Here is a 14,041-nt window from a genome sequence, read left to right as displayed (position 1 = left end):
TTTAAAATTAGCTTTGCGGATCAATACACAAAACAAACAGGTGTTTTCCCATCGGTGGACAGTAATAGCCCATTATCAAACTGGCAGGATGACCATTGGCTAGCAGACAACACAGTTCGTAAATTGGTTAAACAGAAAGTTTAAGTTAAATTAACGACTCCAGCTTGCAGATGCTTTCGTCTGTCGCTCGTATGCACACTTTTTTAAAAGATAGTGGGCTTAGAAATTTTAGACATTTGGGGAGTTTGAAACGAAGTGATAAACTGTGTCACGTGCTGCCAACTTTTCTGTACATTAATAAAAGGTAACGAGTGTGACTCCTCTCTCAAAATTTTAAAACTATTTATCAACTGCGCCTGTTCATTTTTATATAGAGGCGAAGCAAAATTTATAATGTTAGTTCTAATATCACCATTTTACTTGCTTTGCAATTTATCTTGTAGTTCTGTTTTACATACCTACTAGTACAGTACAGTGTACATAAAAAAAAACGCAAACATTGTAGTCCGTACCAGCTAATCAAAATATATACCAGAAGGATTTATTATATTTCAGCTATACAAGTGCAATGGCAGATTCGTCCTCGCTGAAACAAATTGCGTGCTCCACTATTGAGAACAGAAAAGAAGAACTGAATCAGCTGAGTCAGAAAATATGGTGTAACCCAGAACTGAAATATGAAGAACATCAGGCACATGATCTACTAACGGGATTCTTGGAAAAAGAAAGGTTTAAGGTGGAGAGAAACCACCACTTGCCAACTGCTTTCAAGGCAACCTATGAGTCAGGCCTTGGTGTCACAGTTGCTGTGATTTGTGAATACGATGCTCTACCTGAGATAGGACATGCATGTGGTCATAATCTGATAGCAGAACTTGGAGTGGCTGCCAGCCTGGGAATCAAAGCTGCCCTTGAACAGTCTAACAGCAAACTGGGAAAGGTGATGCATCGTTCTTGGTTTTATGCAATACTAAAGTTTATTTCTCTGTCTCACACATTTTCAGTGTTGCCTTTAACTGATTTTGTCCTTTGATGTTTTTATCACAATTACTTAAATATGATTCTATTATTTTTATTTTTTGTTTAATGTACAAAATTAGAATGATAAGGTCAACAGTTTCTGTATCTTTTTAACGGTAAATTAAAGCATACCCGTAGGTGATGGTTAATTAATGGTTATAAATGGAATAGCACTTACAATGATAAAGAAATAACAGTATAGTAAAAAAACTAAAAGTTCTTCCCAAAAGAAATTATTTCATAATCTAATTTAACGGTCTCTTACAAATATGCCCTGCATTACTTTTATGTTAAATTCAGGCTTAAATGTCTTGAAGTAAACCATAGTCACATTCTTCTTACACAAGAATGTCTTTCAGGTATGTTTTAGTGATGATACAGTTACAAGGAAGTCTTGATTAGAGTGACACCACATTTTCATATCATAAGCAAAACAAACAAAAACTAAGTTAAAACAGCCAAAACCTTTTACAGAAGAATTAGTATATGGTATATGGCATGAAACATTAGTATATGGCATGTCCATATAGTACTTTCTTTCTATGATAACTGGTACTTTTGGTTGATCACACATCACCATACTCCTTTCATAATATTAGTATATGTATATTAATTTAAAAATTATTTCAGGTCCATTTTATTTCCAGTTGGTGGTTCTTGGTACCCCAGCAGAGGAAATGGGAGGAGGGAAGATTGACCTTATAAATGCAGGGGCTTTCAGTGATATTGATATCGCCATGATGGCTCATCCAAAGGCATTTGATATCAGCAGGCCCATTGCACTAGCTAATGCCATGTACTACACTTTGTTTGTGCTGTGCTTTTATGAATGTAACAGTAATTAGCAATGCTATATTTTATAAATGTAAATGTTTACGTATAATTATTAGGAATAAGTTAATGTGATTTATTCTTTCACATTTTAGGAGTTTGGTTTAAAAAGTTATTGTACATTTCTCCTTTAGTTATTAAACTGTTTAAAACCTCAAAATTATTCAAAAGTCTCATTGAAGCATTGAAACTTGTCACATTCAGAGTAACGGTGCGTTATCGAGGCCGCCCAGCCCATGCCTCTAGTTTGCCCTGGATGGGTCTGAATGCACTGGATGCTGCTGTCATGTGTTATCAAGGGATAGCATGTATGAGACAACAGATGAAACCAACATGTAGAATCCATGGTAAGGGGTGACTAGTGTTCTGTGGTAAACTGTTATATTCATTTGTAATAATTAATAATAATAAGATCAGCTTAAAATTTATTGTCATACTGATACAAGTGTTAAATGAAAATCTCTGTGTGATCTGTATTAGAAGTTGATACATGAATGCTTTATGGAATTTTGGTATTAGTGTTTTACTAAAATGCCGTAAAACAGTTGCATGGTTGTGGGTGAAAATGAATATTTTTCTTTCAATTTATTTCTGGACAAACTTGGCAAGTGGAGAGCCAGTTATATGTACCATTTGACAGTCTTACTAGAAATGTTTGAAATATTTAATTTATAAATATTTATGTGTAGGTATAATAACAAATGGAGGTGCTGCTGCCAATGTGATACCAGAGCTTACAGAGTTGGAGTTCATGGTGAGAGGTCCAACAGTGGTGGAAGTGGAGGAACTGAAGAAGAAGGCTATACAGTGCTTTGAAGCTGCAGCCACTATGACTGGATGCACAGTAAGGAAAAAACCTTGATTTTTAAAAATTTAAATAATGAGAGCTGTACAACAAGAGAGCTGAACAACCTACTTGATAAAAAACTTATTGTTTAAAAAACTTTGAGATCTACAAATTGTTAAGCAACAAGGTTAAGCATTAATTCAACTTTGAATTTACTGAAGGTGGTATCATTTATTAGGTGGAGTTAGAATGGGTACCTAATGCCTATGCAAACATGGTGACAAACAGCACCTTGATCAGCCTGTATGAGGAGAATGCTTCAAAATTAGGCTGGTACCACCACACTGAAGGAAAACCTGAATTGAAGACCTCAGGTTCCACAGACATGGGCAATGTATCATATGTGGTGCCCAGCATTCATCCTTTCTTTAATATTGGAACAGATGTCTCCAATCATTCTCGAGTGTTTACAGAAGTTGCAGGTAAGAAACAGGATCCCCACACAGCTTTTTAAAATTAAGTGTAAAAGATAAAGTTGCATATTGTTACAGAAAGCAGATGAGATTTTGATAAGAGTAATCATGGTTGCATATTCAGTGGTATTTTCTTAATGATGTCATTGTCAAAGAGACATTTTTCAACTTTATCAGTTTTTGGTGTTTATTTTTCAATGCAAGGTTCCCCAGGTGCTCAGCCTTATACACTTCGTGCAGCTAAAGCTCTGGCCATGACAGCCCTAGATGTATTTTCCCAACCTCAGCTGATAAATCGGATAAAGGAGGACTTCCAAAAAGATTTGGAGACTAATAGTAGTTGACAGATTGTATGTTGGATTGTGAATGTAAAGACCACTCAAGATGTTGAGAATCTGGAATGGTGCTTCATGGTGCTGATCATAAGATACAAACTATGGACTGAAATATGATGTTGACATATTAATATATTCCCACAAATATTTGGGTTTTGTTAATACTAACATATTTAATCCAATGCAACATTAGATTTTTTAAAATGCCTATACAGGATTATGATAAGTGCATACTTAAAGTTTCGTCCACTTGAATGCAGGAAAATATTTTTCATGTACCCAAGGTTTACAGATGTGATATTAGTCATTTACGGCAAAAACTTAATTTATAGGATAGATGTTGGATGGTAAGATCAAACTAATATAAATAGCTATAGACAAAAGAATCTTCACAAGTCTATTAATTTATAGGAAAATGAACAGGTTTTTTTTGCCTATAGGATAACCAAGTTGTGATCTCTGACAGAAAAAAAAATGTCAAAATCTTGTGTCCAATGAAGTGACTTCAACTACCCATATTATCTTTGAGAAACGTGTTTATTAGCACTTTTTGTAATTTTAACAACGAAAACAACATGTAATTTTAACAACAAAATCAACAACAAAACAATTATCTTGTAGGTTACATCAAGTTTCTTTCAATAATGAGAGAGAAACACATCTGGTCTAAGCATGCTGTTGCTGCTCCCATTCCGCCCAAGGGTGAGGGATGATGATGACATCAAGTTTAATAATATTCAACATCGAATGTGATTTTAAAAATGTGCAAACCTACAACATTTTATGTATATGTGCAATATCTTATTGGGCAGTTTCCAGTTGATTTGAATTAAGTGAAAAAAGATCATGAAACAAAAAAAAAAAAAAAAAAAAAAAGCCCAGAAAGGTCTTAATATGAAAAATCACACTGAACAATTTTAAGAATGAAGTAAAGGCCCATCTGATTGCAAAATATTGTATGTAGAAGCTTATTTTTGTTAAATTAGATACAGTAATCTTTCTCTCGGTCTGCCAAAGTTTTGGAAGCTAGAGCATTAGCTCACCACAATCAAGGTAGTGTTTGTTGACACTTGATATTCTGAAACAAAATGTCGTTTGTTTAACTTTGTATATGTGACCCTAAAACATTTTAACAATCTAACACAAACAATTGGTTGTATGTACATACAATGAAGAGTGGATTTTTAAATTTAACAGTGTAGTGCCATGAATTGCAAGAAGTTAATTACATAGTTTGCAAATATATATATTTTATCATTAGATTTTGTTAATATATATTTTTTTGATAATGAAATAATATTAAGGTAATCATTGGATTTACCTTCAACAAGTATGTCATTTGTTTCAATTTTGAGACTGCCTAGCTGGTTCTCTGAGAACGCTGCCTGTAGCATTGTCAACATGTCTCCCTCAGTCACAACAAAATCTCCAGGAGATGGATAAAAATATAGGTACAGTTGGGCCAAGGTCCCTAGACTCACTGGTCTGAAATTGAGAAAATGGAATGTAATTTCAAGGGAAAAAATCCAGTTTCAAAGAAGAAGACTATTTTGATAAAACTTGAACTATATGGATGTTTATGATGAAAATTAAGCTGATCTTAAAATATGACAAATGGAACTTGACGTCAACTGGGACAACAAACTGGACCAGAGATAGGAAACTTCATAGTCCAGAAACCACCGAGTACTTATGAGAAGCATTAAGGCTAATGATAGGCAACTGCATCTGACTTGAATAGAACAGATTGATTATGAGCCGAAGAAATATAATAATATTTAGCCAGTCGTTACATTTGGCCCTCCTGTTCAGTTCTTACTTAAACGACGATGTTCTTGAGTATGCATACACAGGATCAACAAAGCTGGAATGGATAACATTATCAACCTGAAAAGAGAATTATCTTAATAAAGAAACGATATCATACAAAACATTTGTTGCATCCCTGTACTGTGAAAATTGGTAGTTTAATTGTCAGGTGACAGAATTCCATTATATGAAATGTAATTAACCTCTTGTTGAAATTATTTTTAAAATGTGCCTTTCGAAAAGTGTATGATACTTTCTGGAGTCTTACTTCATTTTCTAACCGAGTTGCCAAAGTTTTGAAAGCAGGAGTAAATCCATAGTGCAGAGCTAGTAGATATTCTACACCAAGCAAGTGTAAACTGCATTTAAATCCTAGAAAAAAGAAAGTACGCACACAACATTTAGTCACATTTTACACTGTGTACTTCTATTTCATAATTACATGAAGCTCGATCGAGCGAAAAAAAGTTTTGTTGGATCTGTTAATAGTAATGCCGAGAAATATTCAAGATGTTTTAAACCTTTTTTTAAGGGACCATTTCTTTACGTCTTCGTATAGCTTTCCCGCCCCCGTGCAAAACTATGATGTTCACACACGCATCGATACTCCTCCGTTACGCTGTTACACGCCGTTGGTCTTGATTAATGATTCAAAATATTGACCTTTTTAATTTTTTTTTATGTGTTGCATTTTACGTGATGTTACAGCAGAATGGGTAAAAATCACCGACAGCTTTCAGTTCTGAAGTCTAAATAAAATCTAAACGGAACCGTCAACAGCATTTCAAAATAATCAATTAACAAAAAATTAAATAAATAAATAAGTAAATGAATAAATAAGGATATAAACATGAATATTTCTTTGCACAGCAACATCAATTAACTAATGTTCGTTTACTAGCCCCCATTCATGAAGAGAAACGATTAAAAGGTTTTCCTTCTTACAGATATTCCCAGTTATTAGCCTTTAGTGTAAGAATTTGAATTTTATATTTTAGACTCACAAAAGATCAAACTCTGTACCTGTGTAGATCTGTATGTACATAGCTATGGTACGACTTTCTGTCCCCCCCCCCCCCCCCCCCCCCCCCCCCCCCCCCCCCCCCCCCCCCCAACACACACACAAGCGCGCGCACTAATATACATACTTGGCCGTGGCTCGCCAGTTTGCTGCAATTTTTCACTTTTAGGATTGTCCTGAACACCGTTATGGGCATTTTTTACTGAAAAAAAATTCTGACTCAGTAATGTATAAGACTTGGGTTTGTCAAATATATCACTGGAATATAAGAAATGTGAATAAACGTAATATATATATTTAAATTGACATTGTTTAAAAATATTTGGGATGGCTAGTGTCATGCATCTGTACATGTGGATTAAAAATGTATTTTAACAGTCTGATTTGTAAGCCTGTGTAAGAGGAAAATATTTGTCAAGTTCAGTACTTATATGGTATGTTCCATATCCTACAACCAGCATTATTACTGTAATCAACACAATAACCATCAAAATCAGATGGGCGTTGCCTTGGCATCTGCTGGGTCTTTTATAAGACTGTCTCATTTGACCTGAAAAATAAATTGAAACGTTAGTAACTTTCAATAACTATACATATCTTACTGCACTCTTTCAATAAAAATTCGAACAAGAACAACATTTTGTTAAAGTGATATCTTTCAGGTCACTCTTCACTTTATCAAAAATTTAATTGAAATTCCTATATTTTCAATAAATCATGGAAAATATCTAAAAAAAAATGACTGAACATGCAATTTGTATGTGCATATATATTAACTTTGTATATTCAGATAATGGCATAAATGGTGTCCATGCTTTTTGATGGGCCTAGTGAAAAGGAACCACTGTGTTTTCCTATCCTTCTGTCGACGCCCTCCATACCGTCGGGCTCATACACCGGGTTGTACAGTTGGCCAGACTTCACCTGAAGACGCAGCAGGGTCACGTCCTTGTGATGAACCTTTGTGCACCATGGAAGTGAAAAATACTTTTAATAACTGCCATGTCTTATAATATGCAAACGTCGAGGTGGTAATTTTTTAGTACGTCGTTCTTTTTAACCACGGTCATTCATTTAATTGTTTCATCACTAGGGAGAACACAAATGAATTTTCCTTAGCCATACTGTCTAACTGATGATTCTTTTCTCTTAATTTCTCGAACAATATACAATTATATACCTTCGGTATGATTCCACAAAAATGTCGGGAGTCAGTCATATTCTGCGTTCTGTCCAGCAGGTAAGTCCCGGACCACTTCTCACCTGCCCACTCACTACAGTCAAATTGGCCGTTTTTGTAAATCATTCTGATCATGTGACGGCTAAATAGTCATCGTGTTTGTGTGCTGGTTGGAGGCTGTAGAGAAATGACTAGAATAAAGAATGGCAATAACAAGAGCATGATGCAGGTTATAATACAATTATAACGTTTCCAATCAAAAATTTACGATATTTTGAAACAAAATTGAAATCGCTTCTTGTAATAGGTCTTTTCTCGTATTTTCGCTTGATTTCAGCAACATGGGCATTGCATGCCTTAATTCATAAACATTTTACATACTAAATATCTGAATTTTAAAATTGTTTTCATCGTTCCACCAGATTTATTCAGAAGGTCTATCTGTATAGCACACCTTACAGCTTAAGGAACTCAAATCAGTTGCTTCAGAAGCACTGCAGGACAAAATGCTATGGATTAAATTCATTAGCCTACAGTGGTGCTAAACTATGGAATATGTTGCCAGTATCAATGAAAAATTGTAAAGATCTGGACACTTTTAAAGGTATGGTCCAAAACTGGACACCCCAGTCAAACTGGAAATGTGAATTGTGTGCAAATGTATAGCCTAAAAGGCATTCTGGTTTTAAATCTCAGGTAGCCTCTAAGGCAACATCTCACTTTTATACAATAAATAGTGTTAAACACTTAAATACTTTTAATATTTTCTCAGGTAAAACAACTGCATATAAAAATAAATTATTTATTTATTTAAATTTTATATCACTATTATAGTACTTCACATTAATTTATTTCATTCTGTCGGTGATATTAGCCTGCTATGGCTAGTGTTGTGCTTGTTGGAAAACTGACGTGAAATAAATTATGTTATCCACAGTTTAAAACCATTAAAGGCAAAGGGTCGAATTGTTTGAGAGAGATTTAAAAGGATCTTTATTGAGTATTGATAGTTCTTATTTAAAAGTAAATGTCAATTTCAAATCCATTAAAATATTGCACAAAAACCTTTACCTAACTCAATTTTAAAATTTTCCACCATATCTCGGTATGAAGAGTTTCAATATTTGAGTGAATATTTTCATTTTTTTTTCATATCCTGTTGTTTATCCTTGGGAGTTTCAATGTTCTTCACATGACATATTTAAAACATGTAACAGATGGATAAAAACACACCTTACTTCCCTTATCAATATCTAAAAAAATTCAACACGGTAATTATTGAAAAAAAACTTTTAATATTATTGCATAGACAGCATAGTATTGCTTCAACAGTTTTTAACATTATCTTAAAACAAGGATGATTAATTGTTATTCTGCTCATTTGTATAACTGCTCACACCCTCATTTTGTGTCATGATGCATGACCCAACTTCTACTTTGGGATCATCTGCCTTGTGTACGGAAATAACTCATTGACACTCATTGGTCATTACACATTGTAGTTTCTTAGCTAAACGAGTCCCACTGTAGTGTCTCTCTGGATTACACTCCCAAGTATTTTTTCTGGTCACCTTTCTTCGATAATTCAGACAACTTTTGAGAAATTCCATGTGATGTTGCCCCATCCTAAGTGAAAGTAGGCCTAATTTAATCATCTGGCTAGAGGTTGCGACTCTTCTAAGAGACCACCAAATGTGGCTTTACTAATTTTATTAAGGTTTTTTAATTTGCGCTACAGGAATGTCACTGGATCTATTGAGTTAAAAGGTTCATGTATTATATTACACAATGATATGAAGTAAAATCATATGAAATTCTATTCAATCGCAGTAATTATTACATTACGTCATTAAACTCTACAGTACGGTCCTATAAAATGGCAATTTGAAATAATTTGAGGGGGTTAATCTGAGCCAAAATACCTCAAAATCCAGCTGGCCCATTGACCAACACAGAGACTTATTCTAAAATTATGCGAAAATTAAAGATAGAGCAGCATTTACGAGATAAGCCGCGTTCGGCGGCAACTGGCTTGTAAACAAATGTCGCCAGAGAGATTGATAGATCGATAGATTGATTGATACCCGGGAGGATGTTTACGCAGGATTCAGTTTCTAGGGTGAATAGAAATGAATTTTTGATTTTGCAACATAATTAGACACCGAATTTGATGACAGAGATTTGGTCTGTGGTAATATGACGTCTTGTGTTTTACATATCACGAAAAATAAATCTTCAATCATTACTTTTATCTGTCAATCTTTGGATTAAGCCCTTTATTTTTGGAAGTAATCCTGCAATTTCAAATACCACGTCGTTTCGTTGAAGCTATGTGCAGATGGTTTAACCATTACTCACAGAAAATTAAATTGGTCTTACGCTCGAGAGTTAACACACATTAAGTCCTCCGTGGTATTAACGAATCTTGTAACATTAAAGCTTGATTAAAAGTACAAACGAGAAGTAATCCACTGGAAATGACGTTTTATAAAAAGGTCCTCGAGGGTCTTCAGCCTTAAAGCCGCTCTGTTACTTAACCGACTGAGCACGGCATTGTCTTCCAAGATGTCGGGAAAAATCCTGGTCGGATTTGTTGCTTTCGCATGTTTATTTGTAAATTGCAGATGTTTGCCAGGTAAGGACACAGATTTCATACACACCAAAGTTTTGAACTGAAATTGTAGGCTCCGTTATTTCTGCAAAATTTCGTCTACCTGTAGACTTGAGAGTTTTAATTGGAAAAATAAAAATAAGAATAAGGTTCTTGCATTTCTTAAAATAAATAGTTTGATATTCTTTTGCAGCTAAGGAAGGTAAGTTTAAATTTTCGGTGTTGATAGTATCAAATTAAATGGTAACAACAGGATCTACATTAAGCACAGAAGATAAAAACCATAGCCATAATTTGTTACGACAAAGTGGAAGAGCGTAAGAATTGAGGTTAGGAAAGCCTAGGGGAGTTTTATATTATTTATTAATTCACTATTTACAAAAATGAAATAACGCCCGTACATCCCACTGCCTCCGTGGAGACACGAATCTGAGAACTTTGCCAACAAGTATGGTGCGGAACCCTGTACCCACCTCTATTTCGTGGAGAAGGCAATGAAAAATTGCGCCGATGCTGTCCATTTTGTACATCCGGCTTAATAAATTTAACTAAAAAATTCTTAATAATTAAATTATTTTTTCGAACAATTCTTTAAAAAGAAATTGGCACCGTCATAGTATTTATTTCCAACATTTACGGAAAGAGTGGGGTTATTTATATAGATGATGAAATCAACCGTGCAAAAATATGTGTAAGGCCCTATCACTGTTTACGGGACCCACTGATCCTCCAACCACAATCACCCTGGAAAGCAAACTTTCGGTCCAAAATAAATTTTCACATCTCTCTCTCTCTCTCTCTTTGTGTGTGTGTGTGTGTGTGTGTGTGTGTGTGTGTAAATGTATATTTTAAATCTTAAGTTGATATTGTGGTGTGTATTTCAAAGGAATCAGAACACAGGAGGCTCCGCCACTCCCAAAAGATACACCCGTCAAACCGCCTCTCCCTGTCTACCATTGGGGCGCTGACGGGATGTCGCCACAACTCCCAGTGGAACCTGATCACAAGATAGCTGTCAAGATAAATGCTCCGGATGACGTGATGAGAGAATTCAGCCTCTTTTCCACAACTAGGCTGCCACTTCCACAGCATGACGAACCTGCCCCGCCTCCACCGCCGAAAAAGAGAGTTGACAGTAAACTTGTCCTCCCTGTCGAAGTCGACGAACCTTTCGAAGGTCTGCCTTCCACTCCATCTCCAGTGATGATTGTCCCCAAAACAACAAGAATACCTGGGGTCGGAGGAGTGTATAAAAGTGCGTAATTATTTTAGAAAAAATAAATAGTTAAAAGTTGGTTGCATACTTTAAGTTGTAAACTACTATTATCCAAGTGCCCTTCCTCTCACAAAAGTTCTGTTGTGACTGCAAGATGATCATTTTATAGGCCCTTCCATCAGCACGTTTTTGTTAACAAAAAAGTGAGGTTCCTTACTTATTGAAAAAAGTATCATATGTTCAAAATTATAAGGTGAAATTTCTGGGTAAGGTTGAGCAAAAAAAGTACCAAAAACTACAGACAATTAAGAATATTGGTTATTTCAGCGACCTGCGAGTACAAAGGCGAAGATTACAAACAAGGGGCCAGCTGGCAAGACGGCTGCAGCTATGTATGTGTGTGTGTCAATGGGGTCAGAAATTGGATGAGATGTATGGACAGGTATGCATTACAAATATCAGTCTTATTGTTGTATTCTTAAAAGAAATAATCTGTTTTTCTACCTAAAACAAAGTCAATTTGTGTCGAGAGGGGAGAGTCATTGTAATTTGTCCTTGATCAAAAACCACGTATACGTACTTTGCATGCAATACACGCTTACTTTTCTATAAGATGCTGTGCTCTTTTTGAATATTGCCGTACGCTAAAAGAAAATCCACGCTGTAAAAACATTCAGAACGTTGATATCGATGTCACAAGTTAACAGAAGTATAATAAATTACAGTCTATCCCAATAGCCCATACTTTGACAATTACTTCATTTTAGGTGTCCTCGCTTCAATCCTGGTCCACTATGCACTTTGGTGACAAAGCCGAACACGTGCTGCCCGGAAGTGAAATGTGGCAATAATTGACAATATTGACCTTGGATCTTTAATGACGGTTTAAGCATTTTGACATTTATTTGATAATGATTCGGATAATTCATAATTAATAGAATTCATTGCAATCTTTCAATTTGTAATATTATATTGTAATACTTTGGTTATGTACTGAAGAATTATATCTTGTCTGGCAAAATGAAGGTATTTTATAAGTGCTAGTTCTTATACATATGTCAATGGCTATGCCTGTCACCAGTCTTGAGACTAAATGCTAAATTTTCATCTGAACACAAAAAGATGCACATCTAGACTCATAGATCTTAATTAAAAAAATTAACACTTAATATAAGTTTACAATTATGCATGAAATGTATTTGCATATCACCTGAAATAAAGTCCTTCGTATGAAATAAAACGATGACTCGAATGCAGCATAAATTTTACATTGAATATCAGACGAATTTATTGAAAAAAAGGTTTTGTTTCTTCAGTGTAGGTGCGAGGTTCGGGCACCATGGTAGAAGATTTCTTTAATAACAAGGCTTCTTTTTGTTCATAGCATATCAATTCTAGTGCGTCCAATATAATAACGTTAGACGCTACTAATTCATTTCGCACTTTTTTTTTCAAAATTTTGCTAATCAGCTCTCTGTGGTCGTCTGCCATAATATATCCATGCTTGGTATCATAATTTATTCAGTTCTGTGGCAACTGTTCCGCGATATTTGGCTTATTCCTACTCAAAATTAGAATAATTAAACTATGCAGGCTATAGTATATATATATATATATATATATATATATATATATATATATATATATATATATATATATATATATATATATATGCAGGCTATAGTTCACCCCAGTCCTTTTCCAAAACAAAACGGGTGGTACGGACTGGTTCAGCACGGGCTAGGTCGTTTTTACAGGTTCTAAACCACAACGTGAGGAAAGACTGAACTAACGTTTATGGCATATGCTCAGGGCCCCGCGCGATTTTAAAATCGAATTGTGTTTAAGGTGAAGTCATCGAAAGAAACGTCACACTGAGAATAAAATTGGAGTCATTTGACTCTCTAGTCAGAGTCCAGCACCCCTTGACCCTCATAGAGTTAATTTGACTCCTATATAAGGGTCAAATTACCCCACTACCAGAGTCTTTAGATTCTCTTATCATAGTCAATCACCCCCTGGCTCTCATGGAGTCAAATTACCGGGGCCAGAGTCTGCCTGATCCCTTTCACCGACTCTTTTTGCTCGCTGGACAGTAAGCCTCGTTTCAGCCATTGTGATGGCAGTGAGCAGACGGCGTGAAGAAAACAGTTTTCATCATCCTTTGTAAGTAGGCTATAAACATTACTTTATTGGACATATTTGGTATTATGCATGAACAAGTGGTTTTCCGTTGTTGTTGTTGTTTTTTTTTTGTTTTTTTTTTCATAATGTGCCAAAAAGTTTAAAATTCCTTAATATGGGGTCATGGTGACTCTTTTGTAGAGATAAATCAAGGGATGAAGGGATGTGTTGAATGGAGTCAGTTCTGTGGGGCCTGGGACGGCGTGTCCCATCGGAGTCAACTTGACTCCAGTTGGGATTTATTTTAGGCACCACTGCTGGACTCCAAGTTTGAAGTCACTTGGACTCCGATTTTATTCTCAGTGCAGTGTACATTGTTGTAGAGGTGACATGATTCTGGGGAATGAACTTTTTATGGTCGATCCGTTTCACTATCCATCCCACTATAAATTTGCCATCTAAAAATACATATCTCTGGTAGGCATATTTCTCAGCTGACAAACTATGAAATGAGGGCGAATAGTTCGTTGTAAAAATAGGAATAGTTGAAAGTTGCATGGCATCTCATAACCGATGAGTAGGCCTATTTCTGTTAGTGTAAGCGGAGCTTTATTTTGAGAGCTGTTCTGCTATT

General features: G+C 35.3%; 3 protein-coding genes across 3 annotated transcripts; 2 read left to right on the top strand and 1 right to left on the bottom strand.

The window, feature by feature from the left end:
• The first annotated feature begins 52 nt into the window (after positions 1 to 52).
• Positions 53 to 4,107, top strand: LOC106169025 (xaa-Arg dipeptidase). The gene is made up of 7 exons (XM_013548311.2): positions 53 to 304; positions 556 to 940; positions 1,668 to 1,816; positions 2,056 to 2,198; positions 2,541 to 2,695; positions 2,877 to 3,120; positions 3,316 to 4,107. The coding sequence occupies exons 1-7, from the start codon at positions 171 to 173 to the stop codon at positions 3,453 to 3,455; spliced, it is 1,350 nt and encodes a 449-aa protein (XP_013403765.2). The 5' UTR covers positions 53 to 170; the 3' UTR covers positions 3,456 to 4,107.
• Positions 3,965 to 7,648, bottom strand: LOC106169026 (uncharacterized). Its single transcript, XM_013548315.2, has 8 exons — positions 7,457 to 7,648; positions 7,092 to 7,236; positions 6,704 to 6,826; positions 6,404 to 6,478; positions 5,524 to 5,627; positions 5,266 to 5,333; positions 4,768 to 4,931; positions 3,965 to 4,524 (listed from the first exon to the last, which is right to left on the bottom strand). Exons 1-8 carry the CDS (start codon positions 7,589 to 7,591, stop codon positions 4,481 to 4,483), a joined length of 858 nt encoding a protein of 285 aa, XP_013403769.2. The 5' UTR covers positions 7,592 to 7,648; the 3' UTR covers positions 3,965 to 4,480.
• Positions 7,649 to 9,890: 2,242 nt separating this feature from the next.
• LOC106168999 (uncharacterized) lies at positions 9,891 to 12,551 on the top strand. The gene is made up of 4 exons (XM_013548282.2): positions 9,891 to 10,091; positions 10,954 to 11,322; positions 11,611 to 11,725; positions 12,051 to 12,551. The coding sequence occupies exons 1-4, from the start codon at positions 10,022 to 10,024 to the stop codon at positions 12,136 to 12,138; spliced, it is 642 nt and encodes a 213-aa protein (XP_013403736.2). The 5' UTR covers positions 9,891 to 10,021; the 3' UTR covers positions 12,139 to 12,551.
• Positions 12,552 to 14,041: the final 1,490 nt, after the last annotated feature.

Source organism: Lingula anatina, chromosome 1, assembly GCF_051362555.1.
Source record: "Lingula anatina isolate TDL-2025a chromosome 1, LinAna3.0, whole genome shotgun sequence".
Taxonomy (NCBI): Eukaryota; Metazoa; Brachiopoda; class Lingulata; order Lingulida; family Lingulidae; genus Lingula; species Lingula anatina.
Note: the sequence above shows the minus strand (reverse complement) of the source record. Positions and strands in the feature narration are given on the sequence as shown.